The sequence below is a fragment of the Hemiscyllium ocellatum genome, chromosome 12, assembly GCF_020745735.1.
Source record: "Hemiscyllium ocellatum isolate sHemOce1 chromosome 12, sHemOce1.pat.X.cur, whole genome shotgun sequence".
Lineage (NCBI taxonomy): Eukaryota > Metazoa > Chordata > Chondrichthyes > Orectolobiformes > Hemiscylliidae > Hemiscyllium > Hemiscyllium ocellatum.
The window spans coordinates 72,463,500-72,481,157 of NC_083412.1; the positions used below are offsets into that span (position 1 = coordinate 72,463,500).

At 40.8% G+C, this 17,658-nt stretch overlaps 1 protein-coding gene across 3 annotated transcripts in view; it reads left to right on the forward strand.

Moving 5' to 3' along the window:
- tbc1d23 (TBC1 domain family, member 23) overlaps positions 1-17,658 on the forward strand; it is a 78,744-nt gene that overhangs the window by 26,203 nt on the left and 34,883 nt on the right. For all 3 annotated transcript variants that reach the window (XM_060833697.1, XM_060833698.1, XM_060833699.1), the window contains 4 exons: positions 2,295-2,499; positions 2,704-2,827; positions 8,223-8,347; positions 15,198-15,244. In XM_060833697.1, coding sequence (XP_060689680.1) covers positions 2,295-2,499; positions 2,704-2,827; positions 8,223-8,347; positions 15,198-15,244 — 501 coding nt within the window. The remainder of the gene's footprint in view (positions 1-2,294; positions 2,500-2,703; positions 2,828-8,222; positions 8,348-15,197; positions 15,245-17,658) is intronic.

Consider the following 17,658-nt stretch of genomic DNA (forward strand, 5'->3'; position numbering starts at 1 on the left):
ATTCCTATTGGTAGACCTCATTTCTTTTGATCCGTGTCATTGGTACTAACATCCTAAAACTGTTGGCTATTGACCCTGCAGCCATTCTGTTACCCAGCCACGAGCAAGTCAATATATCATTTGAGAGTCTCATTTGCAACCACAATGCCTGACAGTTCCCCTTTCAATCAAATCCCCATCACTAAACCCCTCCCAGTTTTTCTTTCTCTCCCTTGCTGTGCAGCAGAGTCAACCATTGTGCCACAAACTTGGCTCTTGCTGCTTTCCCTGAGAGGCCACCCGCACAACTGTATCCAACATGATATAATTATTTGATAGGGGTATAGTGTCCACACCTACTAGAGTTCCAAGTGGTACTACAATGCTTTTCTGTATGTAGAGCCAAGGGGAGAATGGGAATGCTGTTGAAGGGCATTAGTTAGATCTTAGCTTGTTTGAGATGGCCATTGTCTAGCATTTGTGTGGCAATCCCATAGTTGTTGGCAAGCAGAAGCTCTTGTCATCAATAACTGGTCACTAGTTCATAGACCAGTCAGCCGCTGTATTCCTGATGAAGGGCTTTTGCCCGAAACATTGATTTTCCTGCTCCTTGGATGCTGTCTGAACTGTTGTGCTTTTCCAGCACCACTCTAATCCAGCTATTTATCAGCCAAAGCTCCATTGTACACTTGCTAGGCTCCAGCTCATCTGCATACTCCACCTCCAATGCTGCTTGTACAGTCATTTACGTAAACTGTACTTGCAATGAATATTGGATTACTTTTAAAATCTGCAACAATCCTCCAAACATCTTTGGTTTTTAAAACCATTCTCTTTCCACTTCAGTTAACAATCAAAAATACAAACAATAAAAATGATACAATATTAATTATGATTGAGAGGAATGTTTTATATTTCCAACGTCCTCTGTGCAGACCATCAAACTCATTGAAAGTAAAAACTAGATAAATTGAGAAATTATGGCTGGCTGTGTCAGTTTTGGCTTTAAAATTCTGAAAGTTGAGGGAGAAATAGAATTTTGCAGCACATGAGGCCATATGGTCAGTTGCATGTACAGTTTCTCTGGACAAAACGTCCTATCCACTTAGTCCCATTCACTCCTTCCTACCATCCTTTTCATTTTTTTTCATATACTTGTCTACTTCTGTTGGTACCTATTCTGCATTCATTATTTTCTGGTACAGTCTTTCGTGGCCTGATTTCTCTATGTTCAAATTGGCAGCAGCCTTGCATCACACGAGGTAATGTTTTGTCATGTGGTCAATTCTGTGTTGCATTTACCTAGTATTACGCTGTGCCACTGTGGCATGGCAATCTCTCGCACAGTTGCTGCAGAAAAGATAATCAAGTGATATAAATTTTGTTAAATTCTGGTGGTTTAATTTACATAGAGATATGATGATATTATTGCTTTAAGAGGTGTATTTTGTTTGTTCTTTTTGGAGAGGTTTTAAGACCGAGGTGAAAAGTTATCAATTGAAAGCTCAAAAAGTAAAAGGCTTTTGAAGCCTCGGGTTCGTTTCTTTTAAAATAGGAACAATCAAAGCAATCTGTTGTGGGGTGGATCAACCATAGAACTAGGATTTTTAGTTTTAGTTTTCAGCAGCAACAGCTGCTGGCCTCTTGAAGCTGGATGTGAGCTGTTTTTCCTCTCTCGGTTACAGCTAGAAGCGGGGTTCGATTCCTGCTGCTAGACTTGTGAAACCATCTATTTTCCAGAATTTGCCTTTGGCAGGGATGTGTTTGAGATGTTACTATATTAGAACAGTTACAGTCTCGGTAAATAGTCTATTACTCTAAGTTTCCCAATCGAGTTAAGTTATTACAATTTCTTCTTTGTTGTATTTTAATAATAGCGTATGAATAAAATGTGTTTTGCTTCAAATCTAATAGTTTGACCAATTCAATTGCATCCTGAATGCAGCACCTGGCATTTGCCTTTGAAATAAAAGAAAGTTAGGGTCTAGGCTATCTTAATTTTTTTTTGCTGGGGTTTGGTCTGGTCCGTCACAAAGGTATGTATTGTTGAAAAAAGGTATGTATTGATGTCAAGCTGGCATTTTAGGTAACTCCTCTAACTTTGGTCACTATAATCCTGCCTCTCATTTCACATATCCTGATAGCCCCATTACTTCTGGCTTCTTTTGTAGAAATATGTGCTAAGTGCATTTTTTGTTTTACAAGGACTAGACTTTTTTTTCCTTTCCATAAAGCTTCAAAGGCTTAGCATAATGCAGCTCTAAAATTATGTCCCATAATTTTGACTGTTAATATTTTGTTTTTCCAACCTATAGACTATCTTGCAGTACCAGAAGAGGAAAAGGCACAATTACTTTCAGATATTGAGTCTGTGATCACATTCTACTGCAAATCCCGAAATATCACGTACATGCAGAGTCTTGGCTGGACTGACTTACTTAAACCTCTTATTCCACTCCAGTTACCACGAAATGATTTGTATAACTGTTTTTATGCCATCATGAATAAATATATACCTCGGTAAGAACTTAAATATCAGCTGAACCAGTTTTGTATAGCATATGGTCAACATGTCTCCATTTTTGTCCTTGCAGTGCTAATTAATTAATTGGGGCTAGTTGATTACTTTCATTGCGATAGTATTAAATGAAATGCCTGCTGACATAGATAATTGCATGCCAAGTTGAAGTTTTGTTTTCAACATTGGAATATTTTTTTAAACAGAGATTGTATCCCCAAAGGTCGACCATTCCACCTCTTCAGGCTTCTTCTGCAATATCATGAACCAGAGCTTTGTTCTTTTCTTGATACAAAGAAAATTACTCCAGACTCCTATGCAATCAACTGGGTAAATATATCTGTTTTTGAAAGAGAAATGCATTTTTCAACATGCCAGCCACTATGTAGCATAAAACCCCTTTTTGAACGGTTTGTCAAAATCTTCTACGTGTGGATACAATAATGATGCTCAGAAGTATATTTTTCATAAAATTCAGTTCAGTTAATTGTAGGCCCATTTTCCAACCCGGCTGGCAATTTAGACTAGTCTTTTAAGTTTTGAATGTACGGTTTTACAGTTAACTGATATGTTTTAAAAATATGTATTTTCATTATTAAATAGAACCTGACAAGTATTAGTCTTAAGTTCATTACGCAGACCTTGTATATCCTTTGCCAAAGTGGGGAAAAATGCTTTGATTATTTTGCTTTTAATTAATATTTTGTTGTTTTATATCCACCTAAATAAATTTCTGTACTGGACCATATCCTTGGCTTTTCTCAAACTAGTGGCTGCTGTATAAGTTCTAACATCACAGGCTACCAGTAAATTATTTGAGAATTCAAGTTATCCTGCATGTTTCTGCCCATCAAAACATTTCATTGTGCTATAATCATCTGACCACTCCAGCATGACATAGAATAGTGTAATCAGCCAATTGGTAGTACAGAACCTGAGTGTCGCTGAAAAAATGGTACAATTTTCCAAAGTTTTTTTGTCTTTCACTCATCAGGGCAATTTTCAAGAAATACCAAACTGAAGGGAAAAGAGAATGTGTACTGTATGAGAAGAGTGTGCTGATATTAGTAGACGCATTGTCATGAGAATGTGCCAGTTAGTGATGGCATAGTGCCTCAATGGTTAGCACAACCATGTGACCAGGTGATTACACCTTTGGGTGATTGTGTGGAGTTTGCATATTTTGCCTGTGTCTGCATGGGTTTCCTCCCACAGTCCGAAAATGAGCCCTTTAGGTGGATTGGCCATGCTAAATTGCCCATAGTGTGCCAGGATGTGTAGTTTAGATGGATGAGTCAACTGAAATGCAGGATTTCGGGGTGGGATGCTCATTGAAGAGTCTGTGTGGATGAGCTGAATGGCCTGCTTCCATACTATAGGAATTCCATGATTCTATGACTGTGTTCTAGAGTCGCAGGGATGTACAGCATGGAAACAGACCCTTCAATCCAACTCGTCCATGTTGACCAGATATCCTAACCGAATCTAGTCCCATTTGCCAGCACTGGGCCCATATCCCTCTAAACCCCTCCTATTCATATACCCGTCCAGATGCCTTTTTAAATGTTGTAACTGTACCAGCCTCCACCACGTCCTCTGGCAGCTCATTACGTCTCCCACCACGCTGTGAAAAAGTTGTCCCTTAGGTACCCTTTATGTCTTTCCCCTCTCGATCTAAACCTATGCCCTGTAAAAGACTTTGTCGATTTATCCAATCCTTGCCCCTCATGATTTTATAAACCCCTATCAGGTCACCCCTCAGCCTCTGACACTCCAGGGAAAACAGCCACAGCCTATTCAGCCTCTCCCTACAGCTGAAATGCTCCAACCCTGGCAACATCTTTGTACATCTTTTCTGAACCCTTTCAAGTTTCACAACATCCTCCTGATAGCAAGGAGACCGGAATTGCATGCAATATTCCAAAAGTGGCCTAACCAATGTCCTGTACAGCCGAAACATGACTTCCAAGCTCCTATACTCAATGCTCTGACCAATTAAGGAAAGCCTATCAAACATCATCTTCACTATCCTATATACCTGCGACTCTACTTTCAAGGAACTATGAATCTGCACGCCAAAGTTCCTTTGTTCACAATACTCCCTTGCACCTTACTATTAAGTGTATGAGTCCTGCTCGATTTGCTTTTCCAAAATGCAGCACCTCACATTTACCTAAATTAAACTCCATCTGCCACTCCTCAACCCATTGGCCCATCTGATAGAAGATTCCTTTGTACTTTGAGGTAACCTTGATCACAGTCCATTACACCTCCAATTTTGGTGTCTTTGCAAAGCTTTGCTTATCTTTTGAACTAGACATGTTGACTCCGTAAAGGCATTACCCTGACAGCTGAACCAAAGAATGGCTGTCACCTTTTTGTTGAGTTAAAACAGATGCAGTGTATTTGCATGTTCTTTCTGTTTACAAAGTATATGGCCCTGTGTATGAATATACATAGCTTCCAGTATACACACTGCCACACTGAGCCTGAGTCATGATCCTAATTTGATTGTCAATGTAATTCTTCAAAAAGTCTGGACAGCTTTTGCTAAATAAACCAACCATGCAATTGTATCTCATGTTGGGTACTGTTCCAAATTTTGGAAGTGCAGGCTGGTTGAGTATGGTCAGTACCTTGCTTGATGTAACCAGCAGGTAGGATGTGCCATTTGATACAATCTGTCAATCTTGGATTGTAAGCCTACGTGGCGTCGTACACCACGTTAGTCATTTGTGTGACTGGCAGAATATCCTTTTGGCTTGGTAGCAGCATCCTAATAGCAGTGACCACCACTGCATAGGAGCAGCATAAAACCACTAGTTTCACCTATTGCTCAAATTTTTAAGACATCTTAATTTGGGTTAGACATGGCACGTTTTCAGGTCCAAAAATGACAAGCAGAAGCCAGTTCACAAATTTGGGGGATGTACAGGCAGAAATTATCTGAGTAAGTATTGAATCCCTACAGTATGGAAGCAGGCCATTCAGCCCATCATGTCGACACCAACCCTCTGAAAAGCATCTCACACAGACTCTCCTTTCATTTTCCCCTCCCGCAATACCTGTAGCCCTGCATTTCCCATGGCTAATCCACCTAGCCTCCACATCTGTGGACATTATGGGCACTTTAGCATGGAGAATCCATCTGAACTGCACACCTTTTGGACTGAGAGGAAACCAGAGCACCTACATGAAAGGTATGCAGACAAGGGGAGAGTGTGCAAACTTCTTGCAGACAGGTAGCAATTATTTTATATAATTATATTTTATATTGCTTTTATATGCCCATTCCACCATTAGTGAATAAATGGCTAGGCCTCTACTTATAAGATTATCAAGAAGACCCGTCTTATAGTATGTAGAACATTAGGAATCCCAACACACACATGAGCCAACACAGGTAGGTTTGTGGTGGATAGTTGTAGAGAACCCCTACTCACCTGAAGATATTGAGGAATGGAGCTCATATGACAACGCTGTTTCAAAAGTGAAGTTGAGCATACAATTAGAATCCATTTAAGAATTTTCCTACATGTAACTGCAGATTCAACTATAGCTAACATATCTATATAAAAGATACAAACCTTACAAACCGTAGGGCATGAAATGTTATTTTATCAAAGACACGTTCCATGGAACTCCTCAGAGATTATTTGAGCTGGGCCTACAGGGATCCCATGGCAAAACCACCTATTTGATCATACATGTGTTAAAACTGAATTCAGCAACATGATTTACTGCGTTCAAAATTCAGTGAATACTGTTTCTCACAATGGTAGCACGTTTAGCTCACCATGATTATAGTGTATCTGTGCAAATGACCATCGTTTCCTTGAGTGATATGTTTAACTATCAGTGACCACGAACCAGTGCATTCTTCATGGCAATGCATCTATTAATCAGTGCTGCTTGGTTGGCAAGTATACGTTCTCTTTTCATACAGGATAAATGTTAGTTCCCTTTACTTTGGTCAGTCTTGTTAAGTATCCTGTCTAAAGCAGCACCTTTAAAACAGGAAATAGAAACAGGGAGAGGGTTAAGGTGGGAATTCCAGAGCTTAAGAGCTTGGCAGCTGAAGGCATGATCACAAATGTGGAGCAATTAAATCAGGAATGCTGAAAAATCCACAATCAGAAAATTGTAGCCCTGGAGGAACTGACAGAGGTGGAGAGGAATGAAGGAATTTGAAACCAAGATGAGAGTTTTAAATTGTTGATCTGGGAATCAGTGTTGGTCAGCAAAAACAAAATAATGGGCAGCATGTTTCCTGACTACTATGTTCAACGTGGATGGTATATTGCATGGCACATTGTTTAAGAAGGAGAAAGTGAGGTCTGCAGATGCTGGAGATCAGAGCTGAAAATGTGTTGCTGGAAAAGCGCAGCAGGTCAGGCAGCATCCAAGGAACAAGAAATTCGACGTTTCGGGCATAAACCCTTCATCAGCCCTTTCCTGATGAAGGGCTTATGCCGGAAATGTCGAATTTCCTGTTCCTTGGATGCTGCCTGACCTGCTGCGCTTCTCCAGCAACACATTTTCAGCCCACATTGTTTAAGAATAACACATTGACATGTGTGAGCACACAGATCTTAAGAGAACATTGCTTCACTACAGACTATTATTTCCTGCCTGATACATTCCATTTGCTGTACAGTTGCATGTTAGATGGAACATTGATGGATGAATGTGATTGGGGCAATTGAGAATATGAACAGTATTGTTTTTAATGTAATGCACGTTGAGAGTCAGAGGCCAACCAAAAGTTCATTGGAATATTCAAACCTAGAGGTAACAGAAGCCTTGATGAAACCCAAGGTAGGGATAGAGCTGGCTACATTAAGCGGTGGAAATAGGCCTGGGATGGCAAGGATAATTGGTTTAAATTTTTGTGTCAAACAGTCTGATCAGTTTGAGACAGTTATCAAGCGGAGCAATCAAAGCTGTGGCTGTGAAATGGTGTTTGCTATGCATATCAAAGACAATGACGTCAATGTTCCTCATGTTTTGCTGGGGGAAATTGCTGCTCATCCAAAATGAGATGCCAGACCAGGGTTGACAGTTGCGCAAACAGTGCAGTTTTGCTTCTTGTAACTCCATTATCATAGACTGTTTATATTTTACTCTTCACAGTTTGGTACAGGCAGAGTATCCGATTAAACCAATCTCTTGGTGGTCAAGAAAGCAGAAATAAGTCATTCTCAAGTGGCAGAAGCACCTGCCTGCTTAGTAACGTAAGATGTAAAATGAAGCACCCTGTTCAACAAAATAAGGTTCATTTTAAGTTTGAAGTTGCTCTTTGCTCCTATCCTTCTCATTCTCTCCCAACCTTTACTTCACGCCTAGACATTAAAACCTCCCGGCCCCTGCTGTCAAGTTGAGGATGTCTCCCTGCTCCCAATACTGGCCTCTAAGCCCTGCCCCTACTCTGGTGCAGGTTTCTGTGAATAACCTATCTAAGAGCTGACTAAACTGAGCAATGAAAAATAGAACTCTTCAGCAAAAAAAATGCAAAATCTAGGAAAATTATGCTCTCCTCCTAGTTCAAATGATGATTGAAATTATTTCTTTTTTAATGCCATAAGCTAGTTAGCTATTATTCTCTTTGTGAGTTTTTAAAGCTATATTCCTGAAATATGGGTATCAATTGACATAAAACTCTGATTTTAAAATTTTATTAGTTTTAGTTCATGAAACATTTGTGCTTTTATATCTTGTTTTTCAGGCAGCAAGCCTGTTTGCTGGTTGTTGTGCAGAAGATGTTGCCCAGCTGATGTGGGATGTGTATCTACAGCAAGCAGACCCTTTCCTCATTTTCTTTCTCATGTTGGTCATTCTAGTTAATGCAAAGTAAGTGTCTTTTTTGTATTTTTTTTTCCAATGCCAAGATTGTCAACTTAACATTTGCATCTTACATTTTATGAATAGATAGTTAAATAATGTGGTGAAAATGTGTTGCTGGAAAAGCGCAGCAGGTCAGGCAGCATCCAAGGAACAGGAAACTCGATGTTTCGAGCATAAGCCCTTCATCTGCTGCATTTTTCCAGCAACACATTTTCAGCTCTGATCTCCAGCATCTGCAGACCTCACTTTCTCCAGTTAAATAATGTGATTTTGCTCAGTTCATTTGATCTACCTAATTTTGATTTTCATATTTGTTTAAAAAGGCATTAAACCTTTTATAAATTCCTTTTCTCTCATATATTTTACTTACTATTTGTACTTAATTTAAAAAGTTAGTAACTATGCAAACATTCAGCTAAAATGTCATGTTACAAGGCTGACTTTTGCAGTTGAATCATCTTTTTCTATGCTTAAATCGCCTTAAAACTGAACCATGTAGCTATTCAGTTAGTTGTCTTACCAGTTGATTGTATCTTCATACTTAGATTTTTTGCCATCTTCCCCATCCACAACCTCTGCTTTCATTTCAGCCATGTGCAGTTCATTTGATCTGCTCCTATCCTCAACTTGTGGCCACTCAAATATTTTCTTCTGAATCTTAGACTGCTGATCTTTTATATGCCTCTCTTTGCTTACCCAATGCTTATTTCCCTTTTTGTTTTGGAACTGTTGTTATCAATTCTGTTCTCAAACCAGAATTACCTACCCATGACTCCTCTCTGTCATTTCTCACGCATCATTCTGCTTAAACAGGGCAACACTTCAATTACTACAGTTGAACTCTTATTATGGTGGAAGTCACAAAACCTGGGAGATGGATTCAATTGTCTCAGTTCACAAGACTTGTTGAGGTGATGGTTTTTCTTAAAAACCAAAAGAACTGTCAATGTTGTAAATCAAAAACAGAAATTTCTGGAAAAACCCAGCAGGTCTGGTAGCATCTGTAAAGAGAAATCACAGAAATTTCGGGTCTAGTGACTCTTCCTCAGAACCAATGGTAGCTAGGAGAATGTTGGTGTTTAAGTGGAAAGTAGCATGGGGGGAGGGGGTAAGGAATAAACGATAGATGGGGATAGAGGCCAGAGAGAACAGCAGCTGAACAAACAAAGGAGTGGGTAATGATCTGGCTAGGAGGATGAACACTGTCAATGGAGACTGTTAGTGGCGAACAATGAATAAAAGCAGTTTGTGGTAACAAGGTCTGGTTTGTGGGGGTGGGTCGTAGGACATAGGAGAGTTCAAGCCGTAAAGTTATTGAACTCTATGTTGAGTCCACAGGGCTGCAAGGTCCCCAGGCGGAAAATGAGATGTTCTTTCCGCTTATGCTGAGCTTCGCTGGAGCACTGTAGCAAATATGAGGCAGAGATAGTGATCAGAGAGCAGGGTGGTGTGTTGAAGTGGCAGGCAACTAGAAGCTCAAGGTCACTTGTGCGAAGCGGTCACCCAGTTCACGCTTCATTCCTCCAATGTAGAGGAGACCACTGTCAGCAGCAAATACTTTAGACTAGATTATGAGAAGTGCAGGCAAAGCACTGCTTCACCTGGAAGGTTTGAGCCCTTGGATACTGAGGAAGGAGGTGGTAAATGGGCATGTGTTGCACCTTCAGCCATTGCAGGGGCAGGTGCAGGGGGGGGATATTGGAAGTGAAGGAAGAATGGATCAGGGTGTCCCAGAGGGAATGGTCCTTATGGTGGAAGGTGGATAAGTGAGGGGAAGGGAAAATGTGTTTGCTGGTGGCATCTCACTGGAGGTGGCAGAAATGGCAACGAATGATCTTCTGGATGTGAATACTGGTGGGATGGTAGGTAAGGACAAGGCTGCTGGAGGGAAGAGAGGGGGTGACAGCCAAGTTGCAGGCAATGGGTCAGACCCAGATGAGGGCCCTGTCAACAATGGTGCTGGGGAGTCCTCGGTTGAGGTGGAAGGTGAACATTTCTGAGGCTTCCTTGTCAAAATTGGCAACGTCAGAACATGTAACAGAGACAGAGAAACTGGGAGACTGGAACTGTGCTTACAGGAAGCAGGTTGCAAGGATGTATTGTTATGGTAACTGTGGGAGTCGGTGGGTTTATATTGGATATTAGTGATGCTTTCTCTTGCTATGATTTCCTGTTATTCAGTCTCTTTTCATTTCACAGGAGGCACAAGCATTTGGTACACAATCTGCAAATTCCTTCAGTTAGTGAGTAAAGGCCAGACCCTAAAACAACTGTTGAGAATAATACTGAAGAAGTTCAGTTTATTTCAAGTATTTTGCCATCTGCCCCTTGCACCAGTCCTGAGGGCTTCTGCCGGTATCATGCACACCTCAAGCTGTTCACCTACCCAGAGCCTATCAGATAATTATTGACTGGCATCCATACTTGTTCACAATTCCACAAAGCAATCATTAACCGTTTGCTGTTGAATCTCTCTTTAAACAGACAGGTGCTGGCTTGTCTGCAAACAGCTTTCCTCTATTGCATAATAGTGCAGTGTAGACATGATTTGCTGCAAATTTCAGCAGTTTACTTTTCAAATGTGCAGCAATTCGTTCCATGATCCTTATTTGTAGACAAGTTCTTTTATCATTTTAGTCAACAATCAAAAATACAAAGATATCATCTTTACAGCTCAGACAAAACAGATAATGCAAAACTGCGTGAGACCTTATATTGCAATTTTCGTAACGTTTTAACCTTGCTATCATCAAAAGCCTTGTCCATGTTTTATTTTTGGCCTCTGGAAGGGGATTTGGTATCTGTTGTATCACTCTTTTTATTACTGACCTAGGCCGACTTCCTATCCACTAACACACTAAATTTAAAGTACTCTTCCTCCAGTACCTTCAAGGCCATGCTGTACCTCTTGTCTTGGGTTCCTTTTTGTCTGATCTGACCTTTTATATAACATCCTACTTCCCTTCATCCATCATGCATTATAGATCATTCAACAGTACAACTCCATGTTCAATCTCTCTTTCTTGAAATGTTCTTTTCTATTGCTGTATTTAACATTTGGTGAAAATAACATGCCATTTATAGAGTCATAGAGATGTACAGCATGGAGACAGACCCTTTGGTCCAACCTGTCCATGCTGACCAGATATCCCAACCCAATCTAGTCCTACATGCCAGCACCCGGCCTATATCCCTGCAAACCCTTCCTATTCACATACCCATCTAAATGCCTCCAAAATGTTGCAATTGTACCAGCCTCCACTGCATCCTCTGGTAGCTCATTCCATACACTCATCACCCTCTGTGTGAAAAAGTTGCCCCTTAGGTCCCTTTTATATCTTCCCCTCTCACCCTAAACCTATACCCTCTAGTTCTGTACTGCCGCACCCCAGGGAAAGGACTTTGTCTATTTATACAATCCATGCCCCTCATGATTTTATAAACCTCTATAAAGTCACCCCTCAGCCTTCGAAGCTCCAGGGAAAACAGCCCCAGCCTGTTCAGCCTCTCCCTATAGCTCAATTCCTCCAACCCTGGCAACATCCTTGTAAATCTTTTCTGAGCCCTTTCAAGTTTCGCAACATCCTGTGGGTGGCACAGTGGTTAGCACTGCTGCCTCACAGCTCCAGAAACCCAAGTTCAATTCCTGCGTTTGCACATTCTCCCTGTGTCTGCGTGGGTTTCCTCCGGGTGCTCCGGTTTCCTCCCACAGTCCAAAAATGTGCAGTTTAGGTGAATTGGCCATGCTAAATTGCCTGTAGTGTTAGGTGAAGGGATAAATGTAGGGGAATGGGTCTGGGTGGGTTGCGCGTTTGACGGGTCAGTGTGGACTTGTTGGCCTGAATCTAATCTAATCCTTCCGCTAGGAAGGAGAACAGAATTGCATGCAATATTCCAAAAGTGGCCTAACCAGTGTCCTGTACAGCGGCAATATGACCTCCCAACTCCTATACTCAATGCTCTGACCAATAAAGGAAAGCATACCTTCACTATCCTATCTACCTGCGACTCCACTTTCAAGGAGCTATGAACTTGCACTCCAAAGTCTCTTTGTTCAGCAACATTCCCTAGGATCTTACCATTAAGTGTATAAGTCCTGCTAAGATTTGCTTTCCCAAAATGCAGCACCTCGCATTTATCTGAATTAAACTCCACCTGTCACTTCTCAGCCTGTTGGCCCATCTTATCAAGTTCCAGTTGTATACTGCGGTAACCTCCTTCGCTGTCCACTACACTTCCAATTTTGGTGTCATCTCCAAACTTACCAACTCTACCTCCTACGTTAACATCCAAATCATTTCTATAAATGACAAGAAGCGCTGTACCCAGCACCAATCCTTGTGGCACTCCACTGGTCACAGGCCTCCAGCCTGGAAAAGCAACCCTCCACCACCATCCTCTGTCTTCTACCTTCAAGTCAGTTCTGTATCCAACTCGCTAATTCTCCCTATATGTCATGAGATCTAACCTTGCTAACCAGTCTACCATGAGCTACCTTGTCAAATGCCTTACTGAAGTCCATATAGATCACATCTACCATTCTGCCCTCATCAGTCTTCTTTGTTACTTCTTCAAAAAACTCTATCAAGTTCGTGAGACATGATTTCCCATGCAGAAAGCCACATTGACTATCCCTAACCGGTCCTTGCCTTTCCAAATACATGTATATCCTGTCCCTCAGGATTCCCTCCAACAACTTGCTCACCACTGACATCAGGCTCGTGGTCTCTAGTTCCCTGGCTTGTCCTTACCACCTTTCTTAAATAATGGTACTACGTTAGCCAACCTCCAATTTTCTGGCACCTCACCTGTGACTATCGATGATACAAATATCTTGGCATAGGGCCCAGCAATCACTTTCCTAGCTTCCTACAGCGTTCTAGAGTACACCTGATCAGCTCCTGGGAATTTATCTACCTTTTTGCATATGTCTTCCATGTCCTTCTCATAGTAAACATTGATGCAAAATACTGGTTTAGTATCTCCCCCATCTCCTGCAGCTCCACACAAAGGCCTTCTTGCTGATCTTTGAGAGGCTCTATTCGCTCCCTGGTTACCCTTTTGTCCTTAATGTATTTGTAAAAACCCTTTGATTCTCCCTAACCCTATTTGCCAAAGCTATCTCAAGTCCCCTTTTTGCCCTCCTGATTTCCCTCTTTATATTCCTACTGCCTGTATACTCTTCTAAGAATTCACTCTCTTTCTCCTGTCTATACCTGACATATGTTTCCTCCTTTTTCTTTAACCAAACCCTCAATGTCTCGAGTTATCCAGCATTCCCGACACCAACCAGCCTTTACTTTTTTCCTAACAAGAAAATACTGTCTCTAGACACTCATTTCATTTCTGAAGGCTTTCCATTTTCCAGTTGTCCCTTTTACCTGTGAACATCTTCACCCAATCAGCTTTTGAAAGTTCATCCCTAATACCATCAAAATTGGCTTTCCGCCAATTTTGATCTTTAGCCTTTAGATCCAATCTATCCTTTTCCATCACTATTTTAAAACTAATAGAATTATGGTCCCTGGCCCCAAAGTGTTACCCCATTGACAACTCCGTCACCTGTCCTGCCTTATTTCCTAAGAGTAGGTCAAGTTTTGCACCTTCTCTGATAGGTACAACCACATACTGATACAGAATTTTTTTTTGTGCACACTTAACAAATTCCTCTCCATCTAAACCCTTCACTTAATGGCAGGCCCAGTCTATGTTTGGGAAGTTAAAATCCCTTGCCGTAACCACCTATTATTCTTATAGTTAACTGAAATCCCCTTACAAATTTTTCTCAATTTTCCATTTGCTATTAGGGGGTTTATAATGGAATCCCAATAAAGTGATCATCCCTTTCTTATTTCTCAGTTCCACCCAAATAACATCCCTAGATATATTTCTTTGTCAAAAACGCTACTCCCCCTCCTCTTGCCTCCCTTTCTATCCTTCGTGTAGTATTTGTATCCTGGAACATTAAGCTGCCAGTCCTGTCCATCCCTGAGCCACGTTTCTGTAATTGCTATGACATCCCAGTCCCATGTTCCTAATCATGCCCTGAATTCATCTGCCTTCCCTGTTAGACCTCTTTGCATTGAAATAAGTGCCATTTAATTTATCAGTCCTACCTTGTTCTCTGCTTTGTTCCTGCCTGCCCTGACCGTTTGACTTGCTTCAATACCGTTAGCTCATAATCCAGGAGTTCAGCCACTAACTCATGCACTCAGATTGGTCACGATCCACTTTCAGTTGATCAAAGCTGAGCCCAGCAGGCAATTGCAGACTATAATATGGTTGTTCAATATGCCAGTATTTGATTAGCATTGTGGTGGCATATTGCAGCCTATATCCAATTTGTTTGTGTTCACTTTTGCTACATGTAAATAAAAGCCCGTCTTTGGAATTGTCTGATTACTTGCCTATATGTAGTGGACAATGACAAGTTGGGGGCCTGCAGCAGGCATTAGAGACAGAGTAGCGGTATATTAGAGAGGGTTGTTAAATGGGCCATTGCTAATATCACGTTAGCTGTGTTGTTTGGTAATTAAACAGCAACGAGGGTGAGAATGGGGTTGTGTGCGCAAGGGAGTGTCAGCGAACAGCAAGGTTTTGAGGCTGCTGTGCTTAAACACAGGTTTTCAGATTACATCAAACGCAACATGGGGAAACTCAGTATGTTTGACAGCATCTGTACAGAGAGAAAATGTTTTAAATTTGGTATAACTCTTCAGAACCTTTTTCATTCTAATTGGATCATTTGTGAACTGAATGCCAAGTGATTTCTGATCTTGAAGATCTCTTTCATGTATATTTTCAGTACTTGGTGTTTAATCCAAGAACAATAATACATTTATCCTTTTTTCCCCAGAGAATTTATATTGTCCCAAGAGGCAGAATGTAAGGAAAACCTTATTCGTAAGTATACCAGATATACTCCTGGAATAATTTCCTTTTCTTTCCAATTAAAGTTGCATGTATTGTTTTTAATGAAGAATTCTTAAATATCCCATGTTCAATGTTATGAATACATAACCCACAAAGAAAAGAACACAATATTGTCATCTCAACTACAGAAAATGGATGAAGTGATCATTCTTGGTCAATATTTAGGCTAGATGTTTAGCACATAATTTTGAAATTGTTCTCACTAATTGACAGAAGATATAATTGACTTATTTTGCCCATCTTTTCAGAAAGGTGTAATTAAGACTAATTAAATTTGAGAAGACCTTTGAGTTCTCTTATTGAAGCTTCTAACTTACCTATCTGAGCTAATGTTGAACAAATAAGTGTCAAAATTAATGTGTTTGAACATACATTTCAGTTTAAACATCAACTCTTTTAAGCACTTTCCATTTAAATATATATATAATTTGAAAACCTTGTCTCACAAATTGGAAATTTTGAGATGGTATAATGTCTGAATCAGAAAGATAAAACTTGAAATCTTGAAACTTCAACAATCCAACTGTTGCATTCCTTTCCAGCTGCCATTTCTATCTCAGGGTGAGCATATAGAAGTTTTGATAACATTTGTACTAAAAACCTGTTTGAAATAGTGTTTGTTGACAACAACAACTGTGAGGAACTAGGTACATGCGCTCATTTGGGAATGCACGTATCGAAACACTGATATTATCACACATACTTTACATGTGACATCAGGTACAAATATATTACTGCACATGCACAGGGAAGAATGTGATTTAAAAATTTTGAAACCCTCTGAGCCAAGGGAAGAGGGCCCAAAGTGGGCTGGGAGCAACAAGGAGTACTCAGGAGTTGGGAGGGTGGGATGAGATACGATGAGGAAAGCCCAGGAGCCAGGATGTCCTCTCCATACTTTTGCAAACCCCCACTTTTCCCTCTGCTCCTTCCCAGATTCCCAATTTCTCCCCTCCCTCCCTCTCCCCTTCTCCTCCTGATAACACTTTCTCCTTGTTACCTGCCTCAGTCTTGATCTCTTACCTCCCATCCCCCTGAAATCTGCACGTGTGATTTAAAGCAGTGAATATTGCATACAATGATGTCAGCAAGCATAGACTTCATTTCTAAAGAGCACAGGATTTGCTTATCATTGCATGTAGCTTGTCACTCTCACGAGGGTACCATACTGAAAATTGAGCCCTGCTATTCCTAGAGTTGTCACAAAAGCTTTAGCGAAGTACACAGAATTCCCAAATTTAGCTGTCTTTAAAACAAACAACAGAAACCAGGTTGCGGTACTTAACAAGAATGACTTTGTTTTGTAATAAATTGGTTCCAGTTACAGCTGATCAACTACAAGCTGTTGACATGTAACTCTATGACTTAAAGTTCTAACCTCTTATTAAACTTTAGAGTGACATGGTGGCTCCGTAGTTAGCACTGCTGCCTCACAGTGGAACCTGGGCTCGATTCCAACCTTGGGTGACTGACTGACAGTTTACATCAGCTTTTGCCGTATCTGTGTGGGTTTCCTCCAAATGCTTCCGGTTTCCCTCTGAGTCCAAAGATGTGCAGGTTTGGTGAATTGGCCATGCTGAATTGTCCATGGTGTTCAGGGATGTCGAGGTTAGGTACATTAGTCAGGAAAATGTTAGACTAATAGGGTAGGGGAATGAGTCTGGGTGGGAGGCTCAGTGTGGAGTTGTAGAAATGCTATGACTAACTTCCTCGACAAACACATGTAGAGAGACACAGACTGACACCCAAAACATTGGTGATATGATGGAGGGAAAAACTGAGAAAGCAGGTAATGGTCCTTGTCCACAGGGTTCACTGCGATGACCTTTTGGCTTGCCAGGACCTGTTGATCTTTGATCTGTTTTCTCCAGGAACTTTCACTTGTTTTCAGTATGCACAGAGCTTCTGGTTCACAATAAGTCTCTAACTTAAAAGCCACAGCTTACATCAAGTGATGAGGGAAAATAAACTGGCTTTCTTCATGCTTATGTTTTTGTTTTACTGCAGAAACCATCTCCCTTTTTGAAGATCTTTGGTTATATAGTTCGCATTCATAAACTGTTTGGCTGAGAACCATTTGTAGTTGTTGGTAGACAGAAGGCCTTTGTCATTAACAACTGCTATTTGATGCTGCTGACGTTCACTTTACAAAGAACACTACAGCATAGTACAATCCCTTTGGCCCTCAATATTGTACCGACCTGTGAAACCAATCTGAAGCCCATCTAACGTACGCCATTCCATTATCATCCATATGTTTATCCAATGACCATTTAAATGCCCTTAAATTTGGTGAGTCTACTACTGTTGCAGCCAGGGTGTTCCACACCCTTACTATTGAGTAAAGAACCTACCTCTGGCATCTGTCCTATATCTATCACACC